Here is a 22,024-nt window from a genome sequence, read left to right as displayed (position 1 = left end):
CAATGATTACTTTGGGCTACTTTACTTTGTCATCTAATATGAAACAGGAAATCTCAGCAGAGAGCATGAATCACACGCTTTTCATCATTTTCAAAATACTAAATAACATAGAACAAATTATGTTGATTTTTAGCTCGACTATACGAAGTATGTAGAGCTATCCTACTCGACCCAGCGTTGGCGGCGTCGTCCTTCCGCGTCCACACTTCGGTTAAAGTTTTGATGCACTTTCTCTTTATCTTTGTTATTACTTGATGGGTTTGCTTCAAACTTAAAATAGTTGTTTCTCATCATCACCCACGTCATATGGCACAAGGATCATAACTCTGGTGCCAATATTTCATGAATTATGCCCCCTTTTTACTAAAAATTTTATGTCATTTTGATGCCTTTTCACTATAATATCTCTGTTATTTCACAAGGGATTTGATTCAAACTTGAAATAATTGTTCATCATCACCACCTACATCATTTGACACAAGGTCCATAACTGTAACACCTGTATTTTATGAGTTATCCCCCTTTCGTACTTAAAATTTCAGGTTAAAATTTTGATGCACTTTCACTTTATCTCTGTTATTACCAAATGGATTTGATTCAAACTTAGAATAGTTGTACTACATTATCATCCACATCATATGATACAAGGGTCGTAACTCTTCCACCAATATTTCATGAATCATGGCCCCTTTTTACTTAGAATTTCAGGTTAATTGTGGTGCACTTTCACTATATCTTTGTCATTACTTATATGAACTTGATTAAAACTTAAATTAGTTTTTCCAGATCCTCATCCTCATCATATGGCACAAGATCAGTCAGTCTGGCACAAATGTTTTACGAGTTATATCCCCTTTTTACTTAGAATTAGTTTAATTTTGATGCTTTTTATGTCTCTGCTGTTACTAAATGGATTTAATCAAACTTAAAATGGTTGTTCCACATCATCACTCACATCATACAACACAAGTTCGATAATGCCGGCGCCAGTACGTTCTGAGTTATGCCCACTTTTTACTAATAGAATTTCCAGTTCAAGTTGTGATGCGCTTTTGCTGGATCTCCAGTATTACCAAATAGATTTGATTAAAACTTGAAATAGTTGTTCTGACTTATTAGCTGCATGATATGACACATGTTGCATTACTTTTGCAGAAGTTTTCCATGAATTATGTTCCTTTTATACTGATTTAATTTTTTGAGACTTTAGCTATTGTCCAATATCTTCATCCACATTGAGTCATTACACTCCAGTGACAGCTCCAGCTTCCTCAGATGTACCCAATTTCACTATCCAGCATCGAAAAAGTCGAGGGCACTGTCTCCTGTGATAGCTCTTGTTGAACAAGTTATGATTTTGGATATGGGAAACGGTAGAAATAAAAAGGCCTTAAGGCTCCAGGTATCGTTAATGTGGTGGATCTGTAATGACAATCTGTAATATACAATTCAGTCTTTTCAGGTAACTGGTATTCAATTTCTTCGGTTTACGGTTTTGGGATAAATTTTGTTAAGGAAAAGTTAATTTCAAGTCAGGTCAGGACAGGGCATTTTAACCAAAAGCCTGCTGGCGGCAAGTGATTTTGCCTTTGTGCAGACCAAGATCAGCCTGTACGGACGTGCAGGCTGATCATGATCTGTACTGTTCGCTATTCAATCAGTAAACTTTGCAATCAGCACCCCTTTGAATAATGCCCAGTTTGAGCGATGGATCAGTCCATTTTAGAAACATAGCTGGGTAAAGACTAGCCTGAATAGACAGTCATGTGATTTTAAAATTTGTTGTCAAACTCTTTTGTCAGATACTTACAGAGAACACTTTAGGATTGGTACATAAGTACCCTGGTATACCATAGATACCCATGTATAATGCGCAGTTTTTTGACCCCTGGGACCACCCCCGAATCGTGGGTGCGCATAATACACAGGTATAGATAATTTTCCAACTTCAAAACAAGTTTGTTACCGATGTTCGCCATTTTGGTAAAGGGAAACTACTCCCCGCGCTTACTGTCACTGCTAAAATCTAAGATTGCCGTTACGTTCCGTAAAAGATCGTATGGTTTATTTTTCTTTCAAACAGAATTAATTTCATATAAATTTAAAAGTATTTTGATGAAAGAAATGTTAATAAATCACAAAAATTATGATACTAATTAAAGATCGAGAATTATTTTTAACCGAGATCAAACTGTGAACGACATAACTGACACGAGGTGACATGTTAATTGCCGGTAATTACTGGCTATTTGATCGTGACAAAAAGACTATCACACCTTTTGTTATTGGTTTGAATTGAGAAGCTCATGTCATTTTGAAAGATACCATTACGAAATATTGAATCAGCCGCTGTTTATTTATTCAGAGTAGTTAATTAAAAAAGTAAAACAACAAATAAAACAATATTTTACTGGTTTTATTTTCGAGAAAACAAAAATCGATAGTACCGCGAGACCGATGCTGCTCTCCGCCGCGGAGATAAAATTTATTACCGGTGTCAATGTAAACTCTACTTTCCTTTTCCATCCACCTCAAAATTGACCAAAAATGTTTTTTTCCCAGGATTTTGGGGCAAAATCGGGGGTGCGCATTATACACGGGTGCGCATTATACATGGGTATATACGGTAGTTTGATTTTCAGTTTGATACTTGAAACTTTGCGTTATATAGATTTGAACAATTAGCCTTATGATTGCGAGATTGTCTATCACATAGATGTCGGGGATTCAGTACTCCAATGATTCTACTTATTTTCATTGAAAAAAAAAAGATAACACAGATTTTTTATGCTCCCACTTTGGGGGATTTTCCCTTGTCCGTCCGTCCGTCCTTCCGAGAATGTTGTGTCGCACCTAGCTCCAAAAGTATTTGACGTAGAGTCACAAAACTTTACAGGAATGTTGGTCAGTGCACCTGGGTCTTCGCACCAGGATTCATTCAGTCGTGTAGGAGTTATGGCCCCTGACTTAGTAAAAAATTGGTCATTTTAATGTTGTGTTGCGCGTAGCTCCAAAAGTATTTGACCTAGAGTCACTAAAGTTTACAGGAATGTTGGTCAGCATGTGCAGTTGTGCACCTGGGGTTTCGCGTCCGGATTCATTCTGTCTTGTAGGAGTTATGGCCCCTGACTTAGTTAAAAATTAGTCATTTTAATGTTGTGTTGCGCGTAGCTCCAAAAGTATTTGACCTAGAGTCACCAAAGTTTACAGAAATGTTGGTCAGCATGTGCAGTTGTGCACCTGGGGTTTCGCATCCAGATTCATTCAGTATTGTAGGAGTTATAGCCCCTGACCTAGGAAAAAATTGTCATTTTAATATTTTGTCGCGCGTAGCTCTGAAAAAATTTTACCTACAGTCATAATGAAGAGAAACGAGTTCTTTTTAAGCAACATTAAAATGCGGTGATGGACAGGTATCTAAATATCTCAAGAAAGAATATATGTTTATATGTACATAATATAATATGGTTATTTTTTGCATTTTTAGCTCACCTGTCACAAAGTGACAAGGTGAGCTTTTGTGATCGTGCGGTGTCCGTCGTCCGTCCGTGCGTCCGTCCGTCCGTCCGTAAACTTTTGCTTGTGACCACTCTAGAGGTCACATTTTTCATGGGATCTTTATGAAAGTTGGTCAGAATGTTCATCTTGATGATATCTAGGTCAAGTTCGAAACTGGTCACGTGCCATCAAAAACTAGGTCAGTAGGTCTAAAAATAGAAAAACCTTGTGACCTCTCTAGAGGCCATATATTTCACAAGATCTTCATGAAAATTGGTCAGAATGTTCACCTTGATGATATCTAGGTCAAGTTCGAAACTGGGTCACGTTCCATCAAAAACTAGGTCAGTAGGTCTAAAAATAGAAAAACCTTGTGACCTCTCTAGAGGCCATATATTTCACAAGATCTTCATGAAAATTGGTCAGAATGTTCACCTTGATGATATCTAGGTCAAGTTCGAAACTGGGTCACGTTCCATCAAAAACTAGTCAGTAGGTCAAATAATAGAAAAACCTTGTGACCTCTCTAAAGGCCATATTTTTCATGGTATCTGTATGAAAGTTGGTCAGAATGTTCATCTTGATAATATCTAGGTCAAGATCGAAACTGGGTCACGTGCGGTCAAAAACTAGGTCAGTAGGGCTAAAAATAGAAAAACCTTGTGACCTCTCTAGAGGCCATATATTTCATGAGATCTTCATGAAAATTGGTCAGAATGTTCATCTTGATGATATCTAGGTCAAGTTTGAAAGTGGGTCACGTGCCATCAAAAACTAGGTCAGTAGGTCAAATAATAGAAAAACCTTGTGACCTCTCTAGAGGCCATATTTTTCATGGGATCTGTATGAAAGTTGGTCAGAATGTTCATCTTGATGATATCTAGGTCAAGTTCGAAAGTGGGTCACGTGCCATCAAAAACTAGGTCAGTAGGTCAAATAATAGAAAAACCTTGTGACCTCTCTAAAGGCCATATTTTTCATGGGATCTGTATGAAAATTGGTCTGAATGTTCATCTTGATGATATCTAGGTCAAGTTCGAAACAGGGTCATGTGCGGTCAAAAACTAGGTCAGTAGGTCTAAAAATAGAAAAACCTTGTGACCTCTCTAGAGGCCATACTTGTGAATGGATCTCCATAAAAATTGGTCAGAATGTTCACTTTGATGATATCTAGGTCAGGTTTGAAACTGGGTCATGTGCCTTAAAAAACTAGGTCAGTAGGTCAAATAATAAAAAAACCTTGTGACCTCTCTAGAGGCCATACTTTTCATGGGATCTGTATGAAAGTTGGTCTGAATGTTCATCTTGATGATATCTAGGTCAAGTTTGAAACTGGGTCAACTGCTATCAAAAACTAGGTCAGTAGGTCTAAAATTATTAAAATCTTTTGACCTCTCTAGAGGCCATATTTTTCAATGGATCTTCATGAAAATTGATCTGAATATTCACCTTGATGATATCTAGGTCAGTTTCGAAACTGGGTCACGTGCGGTCAAAAACTAGGCCAGTAGGTATAAAAATAGAAAAACCTTGTGACCTCTCTAGAGGCCATATTTTTCATGAGATCTTCATGAAAATTAGTGAGAATGTTCACCTTGATGATATCTATGTAAGATTCAAAACAGGGTCACGTACCTTCGAAAACTAGGTCAATAGGTCAAATAATAGAAAAACCTTGTGACCTCTCTAGAGACCATATTTTTCAATGGATCTTCATGAAAATTGGTCAGAATTTTTATCTTGATAATATCTAGGTCAAGTTCAAAACTGGGTCACATGAGCTCAAAAACTAGGTCACTATGTCTAATAATAGAAAAAACGACGTCATACTCAAAACTGGGTCATGTGGGAAGAGGTGAGCGATTCAGGACCATCATGGTCCTCTTGTTTTTAAAATAGCAACATATTGTTTTCCAAAAGTTGATCTGTGTCCTTTGTCATGTAGTGGGGGCATCTGTGTCCCATGGACACATTTCTAATTTGGTCTTACTCAAAATTTTAAGTCATTATTATTGTCGTGTACAAATAAGTTCTAGTTCAGTGCAAAACACAATTCCTAACGCTTCATTCTGCATATCTGTAGTTTCAACAGTTGTGCCAGTAGATTCTTTGAGTCAAGAGTCCACAGTTACAATGACAAGCACACATTTTTAGCTCACCTGTCACAAAGTGACAAGGTGAGCTTTTGTGATCGCGCGGCGTCCGTCGTCCGTTGTCCGTCCGTGCGTGCGTGCGTCCGTCCGTCCGTCCGTCCGTAAACTTTTGCTTGTGACCACTCTAGAGGTCACATTTTTCATGGGATCTTTATGAAAGTTGGTCAGAATGTTCACCTTGATGATATCTAGGTCAAGTTCGAAACTGGGTCATGTGCCATCAAAAACTAGGTCAGTAGGTCTAAAAATAGAAAAACCTTGTGACCTCTCTAGAGGCCATATATTTCACAAGATCTTCATGAAAATTGGTCAGAATGTTCACCTTGATGATATCTAGGTCAAGTTCGAAACTGGGTCACGTGGGTTCAAAAACTAGGTCAGTAGGTCTAAAAATAGAAAAACCTTGTGACCTCTCTAGAGGCCATATTTTTCATGAGATCTTCATGAATATTGGTCAGAATGTTCACCTTGATGATATCTAGGTCAAGTTCGAAACTGGGTCACGTACCGTCAAAAACTAGGTCATTAGGTCTAAAAATAGAAAAACCTTGTGACCTCTCTAGAGGCCATATTTCTCAATGGATCTTCATGAAAATTGGTCAGAATGTTCAGCTTGATGATATCTAGGTCAAGTTCAAAACTGGGTCACGTGCGGTCAAAAACTAGGTCAGTAGGTCTAAAAATAGAAAATCCTTGTGACCTCTCTAGAGGCCATATTTCTCAATGGATCTTCATGAAAATTGGTCAGAATGTTCAGCTTGATGATATCTAGGTCAAGTTCGAAACTGGGTCATGTGCGGTCAAAAACTAGGTCAGTAGGTCTAAAAATAGAAAAAACCTTGTGACCTCTCTAGAGGCCATATTTTTCAATGGATCTTCAGGAAAATTGGTCAGAATGTTTACCTTGATGATATCTAGATCAAGTTCGAAACAGGGTCACATTGGGTTAAGAAATAGGTCAGTAGATCTAAAAATAGAAAAACCTTGTGACCTCTCTAGAGGCCATATTTTTCATGAGATCTTCATGAATATTGGTCAGAATGTTCACCTTGATGATATCTAGGTCAGGTTCGAAACTGGGTCACGTGGGGTCAAAAACTAGGTCAGTAGGTCTGAAAATAGAAAAACCTTGTGACCTCTCTAGAGGCCATATTTCTCAATGGATCTTCATGAAAACTGGTGAGAATGTTCAGCTTGATGATATCTAGGTCAGGTTCGTAACTGGGTCATGTGCGGTCAAAAACTAGGTCAGTAGGTCGAAAAAATAGAAAAACCTTGTGACCTCTCTAGAGGCCATATTTTTCACGAGATCTTCATGAAAATTGATGAGAATGTTCAGCTTGATGATATCTAGGTCAAATTTAAAAGTGGGTCACGTGCCTCCAAAAACTAGGTCATTAGGTCAAATAATAGAAAAACCTTGTAACCTCTCTAGAGGCCATATTTTTCAATGGATCTTCATGAAAATTGGTCAGAATTTTTTATCTTGATGATATCTAGGTCACTTGTGCTCAAAAACTAGGTCACTATGTCAAATAATAGAAATAACGACGTCATACTCAGTTCAACACTGGGTCATGTGGGGATAGGTGAGCGATTCAGGACCATCATGGTCCTCTTGTTCTTCTCAAGCATCAGATACAGTTATAGTTTATTTGATCATGTATACAGCACATTGATTTAGTAATCAATAAAATATTTTATACCTCTTTGAAAAAAAGATATTACAGTATGCAGCAGACTCCAATAACATTTCATTCGATCTATTTCTGTTTATTTGAATTCACATAATACCAAGTTAAAGATGGAAATTTTTTTATAATAAGATATTGTAACTCTGTTGGATATGGTACTCATACCCACAGAATACAATATCAAAATGCATATACCCCCTTAGCTCAGTAGGGAGGGCATCGGTCTAGAGATTGCGGGGTCGCGAGGTCGATCCCTGGGCGGGGCATATGTTCTCCGTGACGATTTGATGAAAGACATTGTATCTGAAATCATTCGTCCTCCTCCTCTGATTATTCATGTGGAGAAGTTGGCAGTTACTTGCAGAGAACAGGTTTGTACTGGCATAGAATCCAGGAACACTGGTTAGGTTAACTGCCCACTGTTACATGACTGAAATACTGTTGAAAAACGGCATTAAACCCAAAACAAACAAACAAACAAACTATTGTCACAGTTACTGATGCAACACATTTTTGTTGCTAAAATTAATCATAAAAAACTGTATTTGTAAACATTACCTAACTTACGAAGAGTACAAAAACATTACTGACCTCGAAATTGACCTGGTATTATGTATAATGTAATACTTTTGAAAAGCAGTATAAGCCAAAAAGTCCAGACACTGATTTGTAGCCAGGGACAACTGGATCAACTGCTAAATATAGTGATGATTTGATTTTGTTGACAATAGGTAGACTGTATGATCATATAATTATAGGGTATTGATTGTCACAAAAATCAAATGATTAAAGTTAGAGTACAGATTGATAATCTAACTGTTGGGGAGTGGACGCGTAACCAGGCTTGGGCCACTCCTCAAGCTTCCCATGACAACAGGAGGCTTGCTGCCCATGAGGACAGAAGGAGTGTCGGGTCGCTGTAATATTTTGGGTCATAACTTTACTGATTATGTCAATTACATAAATGTACTAGGTAACAGGAAACAAAACTTGTTTGTATGAAAATATCAACAGTAACAATAATAAAACGATCCAGGATAAAAATGAAACTAGGTCTGTGTAATGAATAGGATGCTGTTTTACTATTTAGTTGTAATTTGTGATAGGCTATATTAATTCATTTAAGAATATCACAGATGCATTCTATGATGGATAACACAAATTCATTTTATGATTGTGTTAAAAATGTAAAATATAATTAAGATCCCAATAAAAGTAAATTCATAGGGTAGCAGGTTTTGGAATCCCCTCTGCAACAGAATGATGGGGTAATACCCAGCTTATCTGTTGCTCTGTATAATACGGTGAAATAAAATTTATAGGTCTATGTGCTTGTTTTTAGGATATTTGCCCAATATTAAAGAGATCTACACATTTCAAGCTGATTTTAATGCATTATTTTAAACTTTTTAATTTCATAGTTTTTATCCCCCGCTGATGAAATCGGGAGGGGGGTATTGAAATGGCGTTGTCCGTGCGTCACGTCCGTGCATCCGTGCAATAAACATGCACCAACATACTGCAATGATGCCCATCAAGTTTTTTTTTTTGATTGGTCAATTTCCCTTAGAGTTACTGCCCTTGATTTAATGAAAAATCCACATCTGCAGCAATTTCTCAGTAACAAGCTGGTAGAATTTCATGAAACTTGAAATAAATACGAACCAACATACTTTGATGATGCCTGTCATTTTTTTTTTCATTAAACGTCTTTCATTCTTTTCCATGAACATTTATTACAATTATGTGAAGTTGTGTACCCTCACCTGGTCACCACCTTGCCTTGGTTCCACCCCCCCCCCCCCCCCCCCCCCCCCCCCCCCCCCCCCCCCCCCCCGCCAAAAAAAGAAAAAAGATAATTTTTCATTCCTTTTTTTTTTTTTTTTAAACCTTCCATGAATAATTATCAACATGCGAAGTTGTACCATTCCCCCACCTCACTCCTCCACCCAGTCATGCCCACCACCCAAAGCATGCATCATCCCGCCCCTCTCCTCCTCCCCCCCCCCCATTTTTTTTTTTTTTTTTTTTTTTTTAATTTTTAATTTTACATCAATATTTATAATCAACATTTAATGTTTTGTACCCTCACCCAGTCACCTTCGCTGCCCCCACCCCCACACCACCACCAAAAAATAGCATTCATTTTCTGTTAAATTGATTTTGACTAATGAAATTATTTGCCTCTTAGTAACATCCTTAACTTTTGCCGGATATACTGTTTTGCCGTTCCTCACCACAAACCCTTCCGGCGGGGGATACCAATTCATTGAATTTGCTTGTTCTTTATAAAGATAGTAAATTTACTCACAATATATTTTGTTTCTGTTCGAGTCCAGGCTTTATTCTATATTATTGGGATAAATAACGTCACATCATCACTTCTATTCTATCAAACAAGCTTAAGGATATCGCAAGATAGTCAATAGTTAGTAAAAAGAAACCCCTAGTAACATGTTCTCTATGTCAAGACCATGACCTAAGGTCAGGTGTCCTTTTAAAGTTTATTGTTCAGTGCTGCAGTAACCTGTACTTATAAACGGACTTTGTAACTTACAGGTTATTCAGTTCACTTATTTGAGACCTTATAAAAACATTTCTTTTTCTTTTTTAACAATATTGGTAAAAATATCTTTATTTTATTAATGTAAATTTCAGGTATTGTCTGGAGATAAATATATTTATTGAATCATTATTGGGAAAAGCCTTACTAAACCAATATTTAGGATTAGACATAACTTTGTCAAGGTGTACTCTAGAAATTGACCTTATAGTTAACCCTTAGCTTGCTGGCGGCAAATGATTCTGCCTTTGCGACCAGTGCAGACCAAGATCAGCCTGCACATCCGTGCAGTCTGATCATGGTCTGCACTGTTCGCTATTCAGTCAGTAAATTTTCAGTGCAAACCCCTTTGAATAATAAATGGCACTGTCCAAATTGAAAGATGGACCAGTCCATTATAGAAATATAGCAGGGTAAGGGTTAAGTACAAAATTTGTAGATTCTTTTCATACCAACATGCTCCTCAAACAGATACCTACCCTCCCTACAAAACTCTGCTGAAGATTTTGATAATCCACAAAGTAATTTTTGAAGGGTGTACAAGATTTCTGTAATATAAATGCTCCAGATAAGATGCCTGTCTACGTAATGTATGCTCCAGAAATACTAGAATACGCATATGATATATTATCTTTGGCTACTTATTACGCCAATTTTGGACACAGTTCCGGCAATGGATGTACTTATAATAATTATGTTTCCCCATTTCATTGGAGACATAATGTCTGCCTTTGCTGTCTGTCTGTTTTCTCAGTCTGCATTTAGTTTGTCAGCACTTGTTTTCAAAAATACATTAACTGGATTTCAATGAAACTTTACAGGAATGATTGTAATGAAGCCTTGTTTTACATGTCATCAGCACATCCTGCTCTGAATATTTGTTGTGGAGTTATGGCCCCTTAAAGGTCATTTTTAATAGAATATGTCTGGACGACTTCTACTTTACTTTAATTGGGATTTGATTGAAACTTCATAGGAATGATCAGTACAAAATGTTGTATTTATGTTACGGGTTTTATGTTCAAATGATTTTTACATGTAACTGCATAATGGCCCTTTGATCTTCACACATGAGTCTGTGTAGAGATTCTTGCCTGCACTTCGTCTCCAAAACTTCTGTCCAGATTTCATTGTGATTGATATAAAGCCTAGTTGTGCATATCGTCTGCATACTGATATACTAATATGAATTCAAAAAGAAGTTAAAATTTTCGAAGCCAGGTTTAATAGGTTAGTTTATTTATTTTCATATTCAGGACTTTGATTACATTTCGTATGTATAAATGAAAGGTATGACTCGTGTACAAATTGTTTTTAATCAATTTGATTATGTTCTTTTTTTTCAGTCTTTTGGTCCCATGACATCGGGAGGATTTCATCTTATCAGACAGACATTGTTGAACTTTTTCCAAGACATGCATATCAGGGTAAGAATACTTTAACCTTTACCCTACTGGCGGCAAGTGATTCCGCCTTTGCGACCAGGGCAGACCTTCTTTGTAAGGTCCAGAACTCTACATATTTAAGATAATAGAAAAGAACTGAATAAAGCCTGTGTTAGTGTTAGGTTAGAGTAAACACTGATCATTCAAGAATATTGAATGGAAGAGTTGCAGGATTAGAAAATTATGCCTCCCTTATTCTGAAGACTTCTGAAATCTGATCCACTGTGTATTTGTTATATGTTATACATATTGTATTTTTACAAACTAGTTGTACAAATAAGGATCATAAAAAGTGTGAGTAACTTTGGATTACCCATAAATTTTCAATTAAACAATTTCGTTCTCATTGCTCAACCTTCTCAGCTGTAGCGTTCGTTCCAAAGACCACCAGAGTTATCTCCCTGCAGTTACTTCGTCAGACAAATAGTCTTCTGTTTCAGGCAAATTTAAGTGCAGCTGCTGCTTGTATAGCTTTTTGAAAGATTGCAGGACTAATTATAATCCTACAAGTTATTGATGCTTTTTGAAGATATGATTACGTTCTCAGCTGTGTCATTTCAGAATAAGTGACACATATACCATGAACAGCAACTAATGGGCTGTTAACTAAAATGAGCTGCGCCATGAGAAAACCAGCATAGTGCATTTGCGACCAGCATCCGTGCAATCTGGTCAGGATCCATGCTGTTCGCTTTCAAAGCCTATTGCGATTAGAGAAACCGTTAGCGAACAGCATGGATCCTGACAAGACTGCGTGGATGCTGGTCTGGATCCATGCTGGTTGCAAATGCACTATGTTGGTTTTCTCATGGTGTGGCTCATATTAAATTACTGTCTTTCATTATAAAATGTTATAAATCATGCAGTCTTAGCAGGAAGAAACTTGCTTTAAATAAGCTTGTCTTTCGGTATAAATTTTCGTATAAAAGAGCTGCATATTCTTTCAAGTCACTCTCCAAGAATGTAATTGATGGAAATTATTTTATTCTTACAGGTTTCCATATTCCTCAAGGACAAGGTGCAGACCAGTAATGGTAGATTTGTTTTGCCTGTTGGTGGACCAGTACCCTGGGGAACTCAAGTGCCAGGGAGTATTAAGTAAGCATTAATTTTTTTATATGGCAAAAGGGACTTATTAATATGTGCTGTGTTGGTCATCATTTTGTTAGCAATTTAGTTTGGGCCCACTGACTTTGAACACTTTGACCTTTAACCCTTATACTTGGAGGACATCTTGTTTGTGTGCAGTGGATGACCATTATTGATTTTTTTGGGACAATGGGGCAAAGATCAAGGACGTAGTGACTGTTAGTGCACAAGTGAATTCTGCTCATTATCTTGAGAACACCTTTACCTCAAGCTTGATAGGTATATTGCCTATAATAGACAGTTGTTGACCACTATTGATTTGTCAATACAAAAACCATGTTCAATATTTTGAGAATGCCTAGAACTGCAGACCTCAAACTAGGCATGCACATTGCCCATGGGCAGTGGAAAACCTGTGTTGATTTTGAAGTCATTTGTCAGTTAGCTTCAAATCAGTTGCTTGTCACTGATGTAACTTAGGAGCTCAGTCATTTTGAGCAATGATACTCAGAGGAACATTATATGGGCATCGTGGTCTGCTTGTTAATCCTCTGCCATGAGTGGTGGGGGGTTATAGGAATGGTCTCCATCCGTCCGTCTGTCCGTAACACTTTCGTGTCCGCTCCATATCTTCTAAACCTTTTGAAGGATTTTCATGAAACTTAGGTCAAATGATCACCTCACCAAGACAATATGCAGAACTCATGACTCAGCCTTGTCAGTTCAAGGTCAAAGGTTTTAGCCTTCCATTTTGTGTGCGCTTTATATTTCCTAAACCCCTTGAAGGAATTTCATCAAACTTTGGTCAAATGATCACCTCATCAAGACAGTGTGCAGAACCCATAAGTCAGCCATGCTGGCTCAAGGTCAAGGTCACAACTTAGAGTCAAAGGTTTGAGCCTTCCATTTTTTGTCCGCTCTGTATCTCCTAAACCCCTTGAAGGATTTTCATCAAACTTGGGTCAAATGATTACCTCATCAAGACGATATGCAGAACCCATGAGTCAGCCATGCCTACTCAAGGTCAAGGTCACAACTTAGGGTAAAAGGTTTGAGCCATCCATTTTGTGTCCACGCTGTATCTCCTCAACCCCTTGAAGGATTTTCATCAAACTTGGGTCAAATGATCACCTCATCAAGAACTCATGAGTCAGCTATGTCAACTCAAGGTCAAGGTCACAACTCAGGATCAAAGGTTTGAGCTCTGTATCTCCTAAACCCATTGAAGGATTTTCATGAAACTTGGGTCAAATGATCACCTCATCAAGACAATGTGCAGAATTCAAAGTCAGCCATGTCACTTCAAGGTCAAGGTCGCAGCTCAAGGTCAAAGGTTTACCCTTTCACCAGCCATAACTGGCGGGGGATTTAGCTGTCTTTCAGACTGCCTTGTTTAACATTTGACTTGTAAGCTTCATTGTTTGTTTACCAAATGTAACTAAGACTGTCGAGTGTTGTTTTTTTTTCTGGACAAAGAACATAGAGACCAAAGTCTGCTTTTTATATCAAATAAGGAAATATACTGTGACTGTTTAAAATATATAGAGTTGCGAAAAATAAATCAACTTTCGTTTCAGATCTTTTAGCTATACGGCTTCTGCACGACTTTTGTTTTATTTGGATTTATTATATGTTTCAGTTTTGTCAAAAATTGCAGTTGTCCTGCAGGTTGAGTATTACTGCAAGATCCATCTCACCCAGAGCTAATTTATACTTTTATTTAGGAGCATATCAGTAGATTTGTCGAGCTCTGATAGATAATTATCTGAATGATTGTTATGCAACCTTATTGGAATGATTAAAAATGCTGTTCTAAAAATTGTTTAAATGTATATCTACAGATATGTTCGAAAACATTGAACCTTTCAGATGTTTTGATGAGAAAGGACGAGAAAGTAAATCTCAGAGTTTTCCGTCAGGGGGCAGTTATCATCAGCTGAGTAAGCCAGGTTCTATAGATATCAAAGGGGACAGAGTAACAAAGTTAGGAACTAATATGTAAGTCATGTAGTTCCTTCCTGACATTATGATTAGTTATTTTGTTGTAGCCAGTGTTCCTACATTTGGGACAAGCAGTCTACAGACCTTTTCTCTGTATATATTCTGGCGTAACCAGTTCTCGTTAATCTAACAAACAAACTCCAAACAGCAACATAAACAATGCAACAGTACGCTTACCTTCTAGTTCAGACAATCATGTAATATCTGATTTCTTATTATAGACCACAAAAAGCATGCCTTATTCGAATTTCAGACCAGGAACACATGAACTGTAAAGGCATGTTTACAATCAGCTTCCAAAATGGCGTCACCTGTTCTCGAGCTATTTATAGATCTGTAAAATGCTATACCATACAGTACTGGAAATGCAAATTTGTTTCAGGTTACAAAACAATAATTAACCTAGTGATGTTTGACCTATTAATATTTTATTTCTGATGCACACATTTCACATTATATGCTTTACAAACAACATTTACACTTGAATTCAGTATTTTTCCTTACAACTCTCACAGGAGTACAGTATTTCAAGTGAACCCAGTGATCACATACATCACACTGGGCCCACTGGGTAATGCACAGAGTTCCATCTCTTAATTTACTAGGTACATAAAAATGTTTACATACACAGCAAACCTCAGATTCATCAGATGAGTCAGTCTGAGAGTTACTTGCAACAGAACTGCTATCACAGGCTAAATTTATATGTGATGGTCCTGGAAGTGGTTTGCATGCAGTCTGTGACAAACAGTGAAAGGTTTGCTCAACTTTTTTGAAATCTTCTTTTGTTTTACAGATAGTTTTTATTTTACAGATTTACGTTCATGGGGTTTTTGCTTTACAGATTCTTGGTGGTACTTCCTTAGTTTTTCAACAATGTCACCTTCAAGTGCCTTTCCACCAACAATATTGTTAACATTTCTTCTTTTTTTAGTTACCTTCTGAACTACAACACCTTTACGTTTACTAAAAAACTGTTCAGGTACCTGCAAGGCTTCATCCTTACCACCATTTGTGTCATTAACTGAAGTTTCATTATGCTCATTATTTGGTAAAGCTATATCCTTATCATTTTCTGTACAACTATAAAGCATTGACGGTTTTGTTTTAGTACCCAGAGACTCACACATGGTCTTACCATCCAACAGGGGGAAGATACCTGCTTTTTTAAATGCAGACTGTAGGTTAATGGGGTTCAGACGGGCTGCATAGGCTTTGCATGCAAGACCACACACATCATACCTGGTTACGACCCTGTGGTTAAGACGTGCAAAAGTGGTACACTCTTGATTGTACTTCAGTTGAAGAGGTCCGAAACAACCAATATCCATTGGCTGAAGGACATGGGATGTGTGTGGTGGCAAAACAAACAGAACAATGTTATTATCTTGGGCCCATTCAATCAGATCAACAGACAGATGGCTTCTGTGACTGTCATAAAGAACAAGAATAGTATCAGACATATCTCTACCCTGAACAAACTTAACAAAGTGATCTTTAAGATATTTTCTAAACACATCAGTATTTGACCAGCCTGTTTTGGTCATAACACCATCAGTGCCTGGAGTTTTACCCTCCATAAGACCATCTACAAGTCTTTCCCCTGGAAAGACAAAAAATGGTGGAATACTCTGGCCCAAAGCATTTCCTCCACCAGTGACAGTCACAGTTTTTGAACGTTCAGCCATGATATCTTGTGGCTTGGATGCTTTACCTGCAACTACATTAGGTGGTTTAAATTCCATATTGATACCCTTTTCGTCAATGTTATAGATATTCTGTGGTTTATCACTTAGGGCATACTTGGTGACTATTCTGTTAAGTTCACAGAAATAATTGTAAATACATGTATCACTGGCTTACTTTGCACGTTGCTCTGACAAACTAGACGGACGAACTACATTCAGCTCCGGCCACCTCTTCATGAAACCATAAAACCATTTCATGCTGAAGGGATTGTCAACATTTCTTTTTCCAAGTGCAACTGCATAGTCAGAGGCTAATGCTATTGTTTCAGCACGGGTATATCCATAACCTACCTCTTCTAACTCCTTCAGATGAGCACAAAGTTTGGCTTCTTCCTCTAAGGTTAACACTGGCTCTGGTCCAGACTTAACAGTTTCAATAGAGACTCTGTTGTCAACTCTGTCACGCAAGGTTGAAGTTGGGACACCATGTAATTTAGCAGCCATGTATACAGAGACACCCCTGTCCTTCACCAGGTTATATGCATTAGTCATGCTGGTGGGAGAATACTAACGGAAGACAGCTTTTTTAGAAGTAGGCTGAAGCTGAAAATCAAAGAAAAATGTGCCTAACACACATCTGTCTTAAGGCAGTATACTCCACAGAACCCACTCCATAGATAAGAAATAATACGGTACGGTAGTGGTTTTTATGTGACGTAACGCAGTCATAAGGTAGGTCATCACTGATGCAGACAGACCAGAAAAATACTTTGAGTTTAATAAAATACAGAGTGGATATTAAATGGAATAAATACAGTAAAACACCGCTCGCTCGAGGTCGCAAGGGGATGAGCAAAATACTCGAGTTATTCATGGTTTCGAGCGACCCAAACATTAACCAACATACGAAGAAAACTAAAGTTTGTTTTACGGTCATCGGGACCGTTTGCTGAGTAAACGGTGATGCGTAATAACAACATACTTGTGACATTTTCGAAACCAAAGGTATTACAAACGTTATCTATTGATAGATGTTACAATATGTAATTTGTAAATAGCAGATGCGAAGAAACAGCTAAGTTTTTTTTTTTAATTTTTATTCACCAACAAGTACATATCATAATTATCGTCTCAATTTTATGAAACGGCTATATTATTTCCTTCATTTGCATGCAAACAACCGCTGATTAAATTACTAAGATCTCGATCCCGCAGAAAAGATGCTTTAAGTTATCAGTAATTGATCGATATTTGATCAATAAAACTTTTCTGTAAGCTTTTATCAATAATTAATCTCATCATAATATCAAATATACAGACAAACAAACATTTAAGATAGTATGGGAATAGACTACGAAATTCTCACGGTGTGTGAAAATGTTTAATTAACCGATACATTCTGACCGCCGAAGGTGTGAAAAATTTTGACACCTCTGCTCGAGTTAGGCAGAAGCAGCAAAGTATAGATTAATATACAGGGACCAGGTGTCATGCTCGAGCGATCAAGTTATCAATGCTCAACCCAGCCATGGTAATATCACATAGAAAATAGAAGGAAATCGGCCGGGACCACATGAATTGCTCGAGCGAGCCCGGGTGCTCGAGTCATCGATGCTCGAGCATGCGGTGTTTCACTGTAGTGTTTAGTTAAAACAGGTAATTTTACATCAGTTTATGTATTTGTTATAATGATTTTACCTTGATACGCAGCAGGCTGCTCATTTTCTTTAGAGTGCAAAAGTAGCGTTTGTTTACAACGGAAGTGGGGTTTCCTAATGTCAAAACGCATCATAGCCTCGCTTTCAGCGCGAAATGGGAAGTAACTCGAGAATAGGTGACGCTCGAGAATGGGATACCCGACGATACAGTTTCCTTATACTGCAGTAAAGTACTAATTGTTTAATGCAGTTTATCAGATAAATTTCAATATTTCACTGAAAAGCATAAAATAAAAGGTAATATATAGAACATGCACATTATTCTGTTTTGTTGGTCTGTTCATTCTCCACCAATTTGTACATCTGTCTGTCACAAAAGATAGATCCCGATAATTTCAAGTACAAGAGATTTTTTCATGAAAACTGTTTTATGGATATGAGTTTACTTAGTTTTGATATTCAAAATTGTGATTCTTGTGGTAGCACATATGACAAATGGTAAAATGATATTTGTTTTTGAAATAAAAAAAAACCTTATTTTGAAAAGGGTTTAGCATTGAGTGGACTTTGTGTAAGGGTTGGAATAGAAGGTTCTCGAAAACCACCAACAATTCTTCTGACCCTAGACAATCTTTCAGTATCAAAGGTCAATGTCAGAGTTCAATTTCTTAACCTTACTGACATACATTTTAGCAAAATAGTGGTTTAAATACCTAGAAAATTTTAGTTTTATTTCATGTAAATGTGTGCAGCACACTTGAAATGATCAAAAATGCTTAGGAAAATTTTCATTTGAATGCCACTTAACATTATAGGTTAAATATATTATTGTCGAAATTGGTCTGCTCGAAGTTGTCAGGACCAGCAAGATTTGTTCGAGTTATCGGTAATTTGAGCCATCGAACAAAATGCATTAAAAAGGTATTTCGCTGGGACCTGACGATGAGTTCGAGTGAAGTGTGGTGTACAAATTATCTGAGTTCGAGTGAACGTAGTTTGACTGTAGATCAAAATTAAAGTTGACATTTGACATATTACAACTAGTATTTCTGTTATTTACAGGTATTCTGTTGCACGACCAGTTGATACTCAAACATTAGACAAACCAAAAACTACACCTATGTCAGATATAGTAAGTTCATGTTCAAGTATTATATCCAGGGCTTTTTCCCCCATATAAATCTATCTCCGTTAAAAGGAGGTAATCCCAAAGCAAAAAAGTATTATATTTTTTCCCAGTTCAGAATTTAAAATTCCCAAATGAGTGTAACCTTTTAGGGTTTTTGCTGTTTCAAAACAGTTTTAATAATTTGAATGTATTTTTGGTTATTAAAACATCAGTTATACTTTTGAATAATTACTGAAATGCAATCCATTAATATTTTCCACAAAAAAATCTTTTCATAGATTTTGGTAATTTGCAAATTTTTTCCCTTTTAAGGCAGTTTCCAAGAGGGTTTTCCCAATTCCACTGGTGTTGGTGGGATTCCCAAAATGATGAAAAAAAGGCCTGATATCTCACCCATCATCAGGGAAGACATTTTATTCTAAGTGTCTCTTTTTGTCTGTCAAGTTGTCTTGTATTTCCATTTCATAATTTGTTGATACGAGGTAATGCTTACCAGCTTGTGGTCTGGTTGTACCGAAGTAGAAATGTAGTGAATTTTCACAGAGATAAGGGACATTGAAGTATTCTTTTGTTTTCATGTCTGGCTAATTACTATGTTTTCCAGTAGAATGTGTTGCCAGATTATTCAAGAAGACTGCCTTACGTAGTATATCTAAAATAATGTTATTCAAAAGTACATAGATGATACTACATTTCTATATATTTACAGGAAAATCAAGCACCAGATCCACTAGCAAAGGCCCAGCTAGATCTCCTCTCACATCTTATTGGTAATCAAACAACAACAGAGAAGTCGGGATTTAGACTCAACTTGTTTGGTTCAGATAAAGAAGAAGAGTATGTTACATTTTTAGCTCATCTGATTTTTTAAGAAAAAATGATGAGTTATTGTCATCACTTGATCGGCGTCGGCATTGCCTGGTTAAATTTTATGTTTAGGTCAGCTTTTCTCCTAAACTATCAAAGCTATTGCTTTGAAACTTGCAACTCTTGTTAACCATCAAAAGCTGACTGTGTACAGCAAGAAACATAACTCTATCCAGCTTTTTGCAAGAATTATGGCCCCTTTTGGACTTAGAAAATATCAGAATTCTTGGTTAAGATTTATGTTTAGGTCATTTTTTCTCCTAAACTATCAAAGCTATTGCTTTGAAACTTGCAACATTTGTTCACCATCAGAAGTTGACTCTGTACAGCAAGAAACATAACCCCATCTTGCTTTTTGCAAGAATTATGGCCCCTTTTGGACTTAGAAAACCAGATTTCTTGGTTAAGTTTTGTGTTTAGGTCAGCTTTTCACCTAAACTATCAAAGCTATAGCTTTGAAACTTGCAACACTTGTTTACCATCAAAAGCTGACTCTGTACAGCAAGAAAAATAACACCATTCTGCTTTTTGCAAGAATTATGGCCCCTTTTGGACTTAGAAAATGTCAGATTTCTTGGTTAAGTTTTGATTTAGGTCAACTTTTCTCCTTTACGGTCATAGCTATTGCTTTAAAACTTGGAGCAGTTATTTGCCATTAAAAGCTGACTCTACACAGCAAGTACCGTAACTCTACATTGCTTTTTGCAAAAATTATGGCCCCTTTTGGACTTAGAAAAACATGAGTAGGACAGTAATTCTGTTTTACAGAGACAAAAAATCAAATGAGCGTCTGCACCCGCAAGGCAATGCTCTTGTTTACTCTAAGAAGAGTTGATTCCAGTTATATTTTAGCTCGACTGTTGAAAGGATAGGTAGAGTTATTGCACAGTCCCATTGTCTGAACGTCGTTTTGTTTTTGGCTTGCTATTCTATTCACCCTGGTGTCGGCGTTGGTGTAACACCATGGTTTAAGTTTTGCATGCAAGTACATAATTATGGCTATCATTTAAAGGCATGTAGCTTTGAAACTTATTTTTTCTTTTTCTAGGTCTGTAAACCAACCTCACTAGGTCAAGTCCCATAACTCTGACATGTATTTTGGCCAAATTATGCCCCCGTTTGGACTTGGAAAATCCTGGTTAAAGTTTTGCATGCAAGTTACTATCTTCAAAACTAATGCAGATATTGAATTGAAACTTCAAAGGTGTCTTCAGGGTTACAAAACTAGGTGATATCATCAAGTCCCATAACTCTGACGTGCATTTTGGCAAAATTATGCCCCCATTTTGGACTTAGAAAATCCTGGTTAAAGTTTTGCAAGCAAGTACATATAGCTATTACTTAAAGGCATATAGCTTTGAGACTTATTTTTTCTTTTTCTAGGTCAATTTACAACCTCACTTGGTCAAGGCCCATAACTCTGACTTGTTTTTTGGGCAAATTATGCCCCCTTTTGGACTTAGAAAATCCTGGTTAAGTTTTTCTTGCAAGTTGCTCAAAAAAAATGCAGATGCTGGATTGAAACTCTATAGATATTTTAACATTAAGGGTAATATTCCTGCTTCTGGGACAACAATAAAATTCAAATAGTCGAGCATTGACTATCTTAAGGACAGCTCTTGTTGTATGTGAGCTGGTATCTCAGTACACGGTAATTGGAGTGAATTGAGACTTTACACACTTGTCCACTGTGATGATTAGACATGCACTGCACAGGTTCCATAACTCTGTTTAGATTTTACAAATTTATACCCCCTTTTTTCCACTTAGCATTTTTTGTTAAATTTAGGAATGTAGGCTGGTATCTCAGTACACGGTAATGGGAGTGAATTGAGACTTTACACACTTGTCCACTGTGATGATTAGACATGCACTGCACAGGTTCCATAACTCTATTTAGATTTTACAAAATTATACCCCCTTTTTCCACTTAGCATTTTTTGTTAAATTTAGGAATGTAAGCTGGTATCTCAGTACACGGTAATGGGAGTGAATTGAGACTTTACACACTTGTCCACTGTGATGATTAGACATGCACTGCACAGGTTCCATAACTCTATTTAGATTTTACAAAATTATACCCCCTTTTTCCACTTAGCATTTTTTTGTTAAATTTAGGAATGTAAGCTGGTATCTCAGTACACGGTAATGGGAGTGAATTGAGACTTTACACACTTGTCCACTGTGATGATTAGACATGCACTGCACAGGTTCCATAACTCTATTTAGATTTTACAAA

At 37.1% G+C, this 22,024-nt stretch overlaps 1 protein-coding gene across 3 annotated transcripts in view; it reads left to right on the top strand.

Moving 5' to 3' along the window:
* LOC123551076 (protein OSCP1-like) overlaps nucleotides 1-22,024 on the top strand; it is a 49,134-nt gene that overhangs the window by 13,489 nt on the left and 13,621 nt on the right. For all 3 annotated transcript variants that reach the window (XM_045339743.2, XM_053540564.1, XM_053540565.1), the window contains exons 4-8: nucleotides 11,255-11,335; nucleotides 12,348-12,451; nucleotides 14,312-14,440; nucleotides 18,852-18,921; nucleotides 19,628-19,755. In XM_045339743.2, coding sequence (XP_045195678.1) covers nucleotides 11,255-11,335; nucleotides 12,348-12,451; nucleotides 14,312-14,440; nucleotides 18,852-18,921; nucleotides 19,628-19,755 — 512 coding nt within the window. The remainder of the gene's footprint in view (nucleotides 1-11,254; nucleotides 11,336-12,347; nucleotides 12,452-14,311; nucleotides 14,441-18,851; nucleotides 18,922-19,627; nucleotides 19,756-22,024) is intronic.

This window comes from Mercenaria mercenaria, chromosome 4 (assembly GCF_021730395.1).
Source record: "Mercenaria mercenaria strain notata chromosome 4, MADL_Memer_1, whole genome shotgun sequence".
Taxonomy (NCBI): domain Eukaryota; kingdom Metazoa; phylum Mollusca; class Bivalvia; order Venerida; family Veneridae; genus Mercenaria; species Mercenaria mercenaria.
This window is presented reverse-complemented; position numbering and strand designations above follow the sequence as displayed.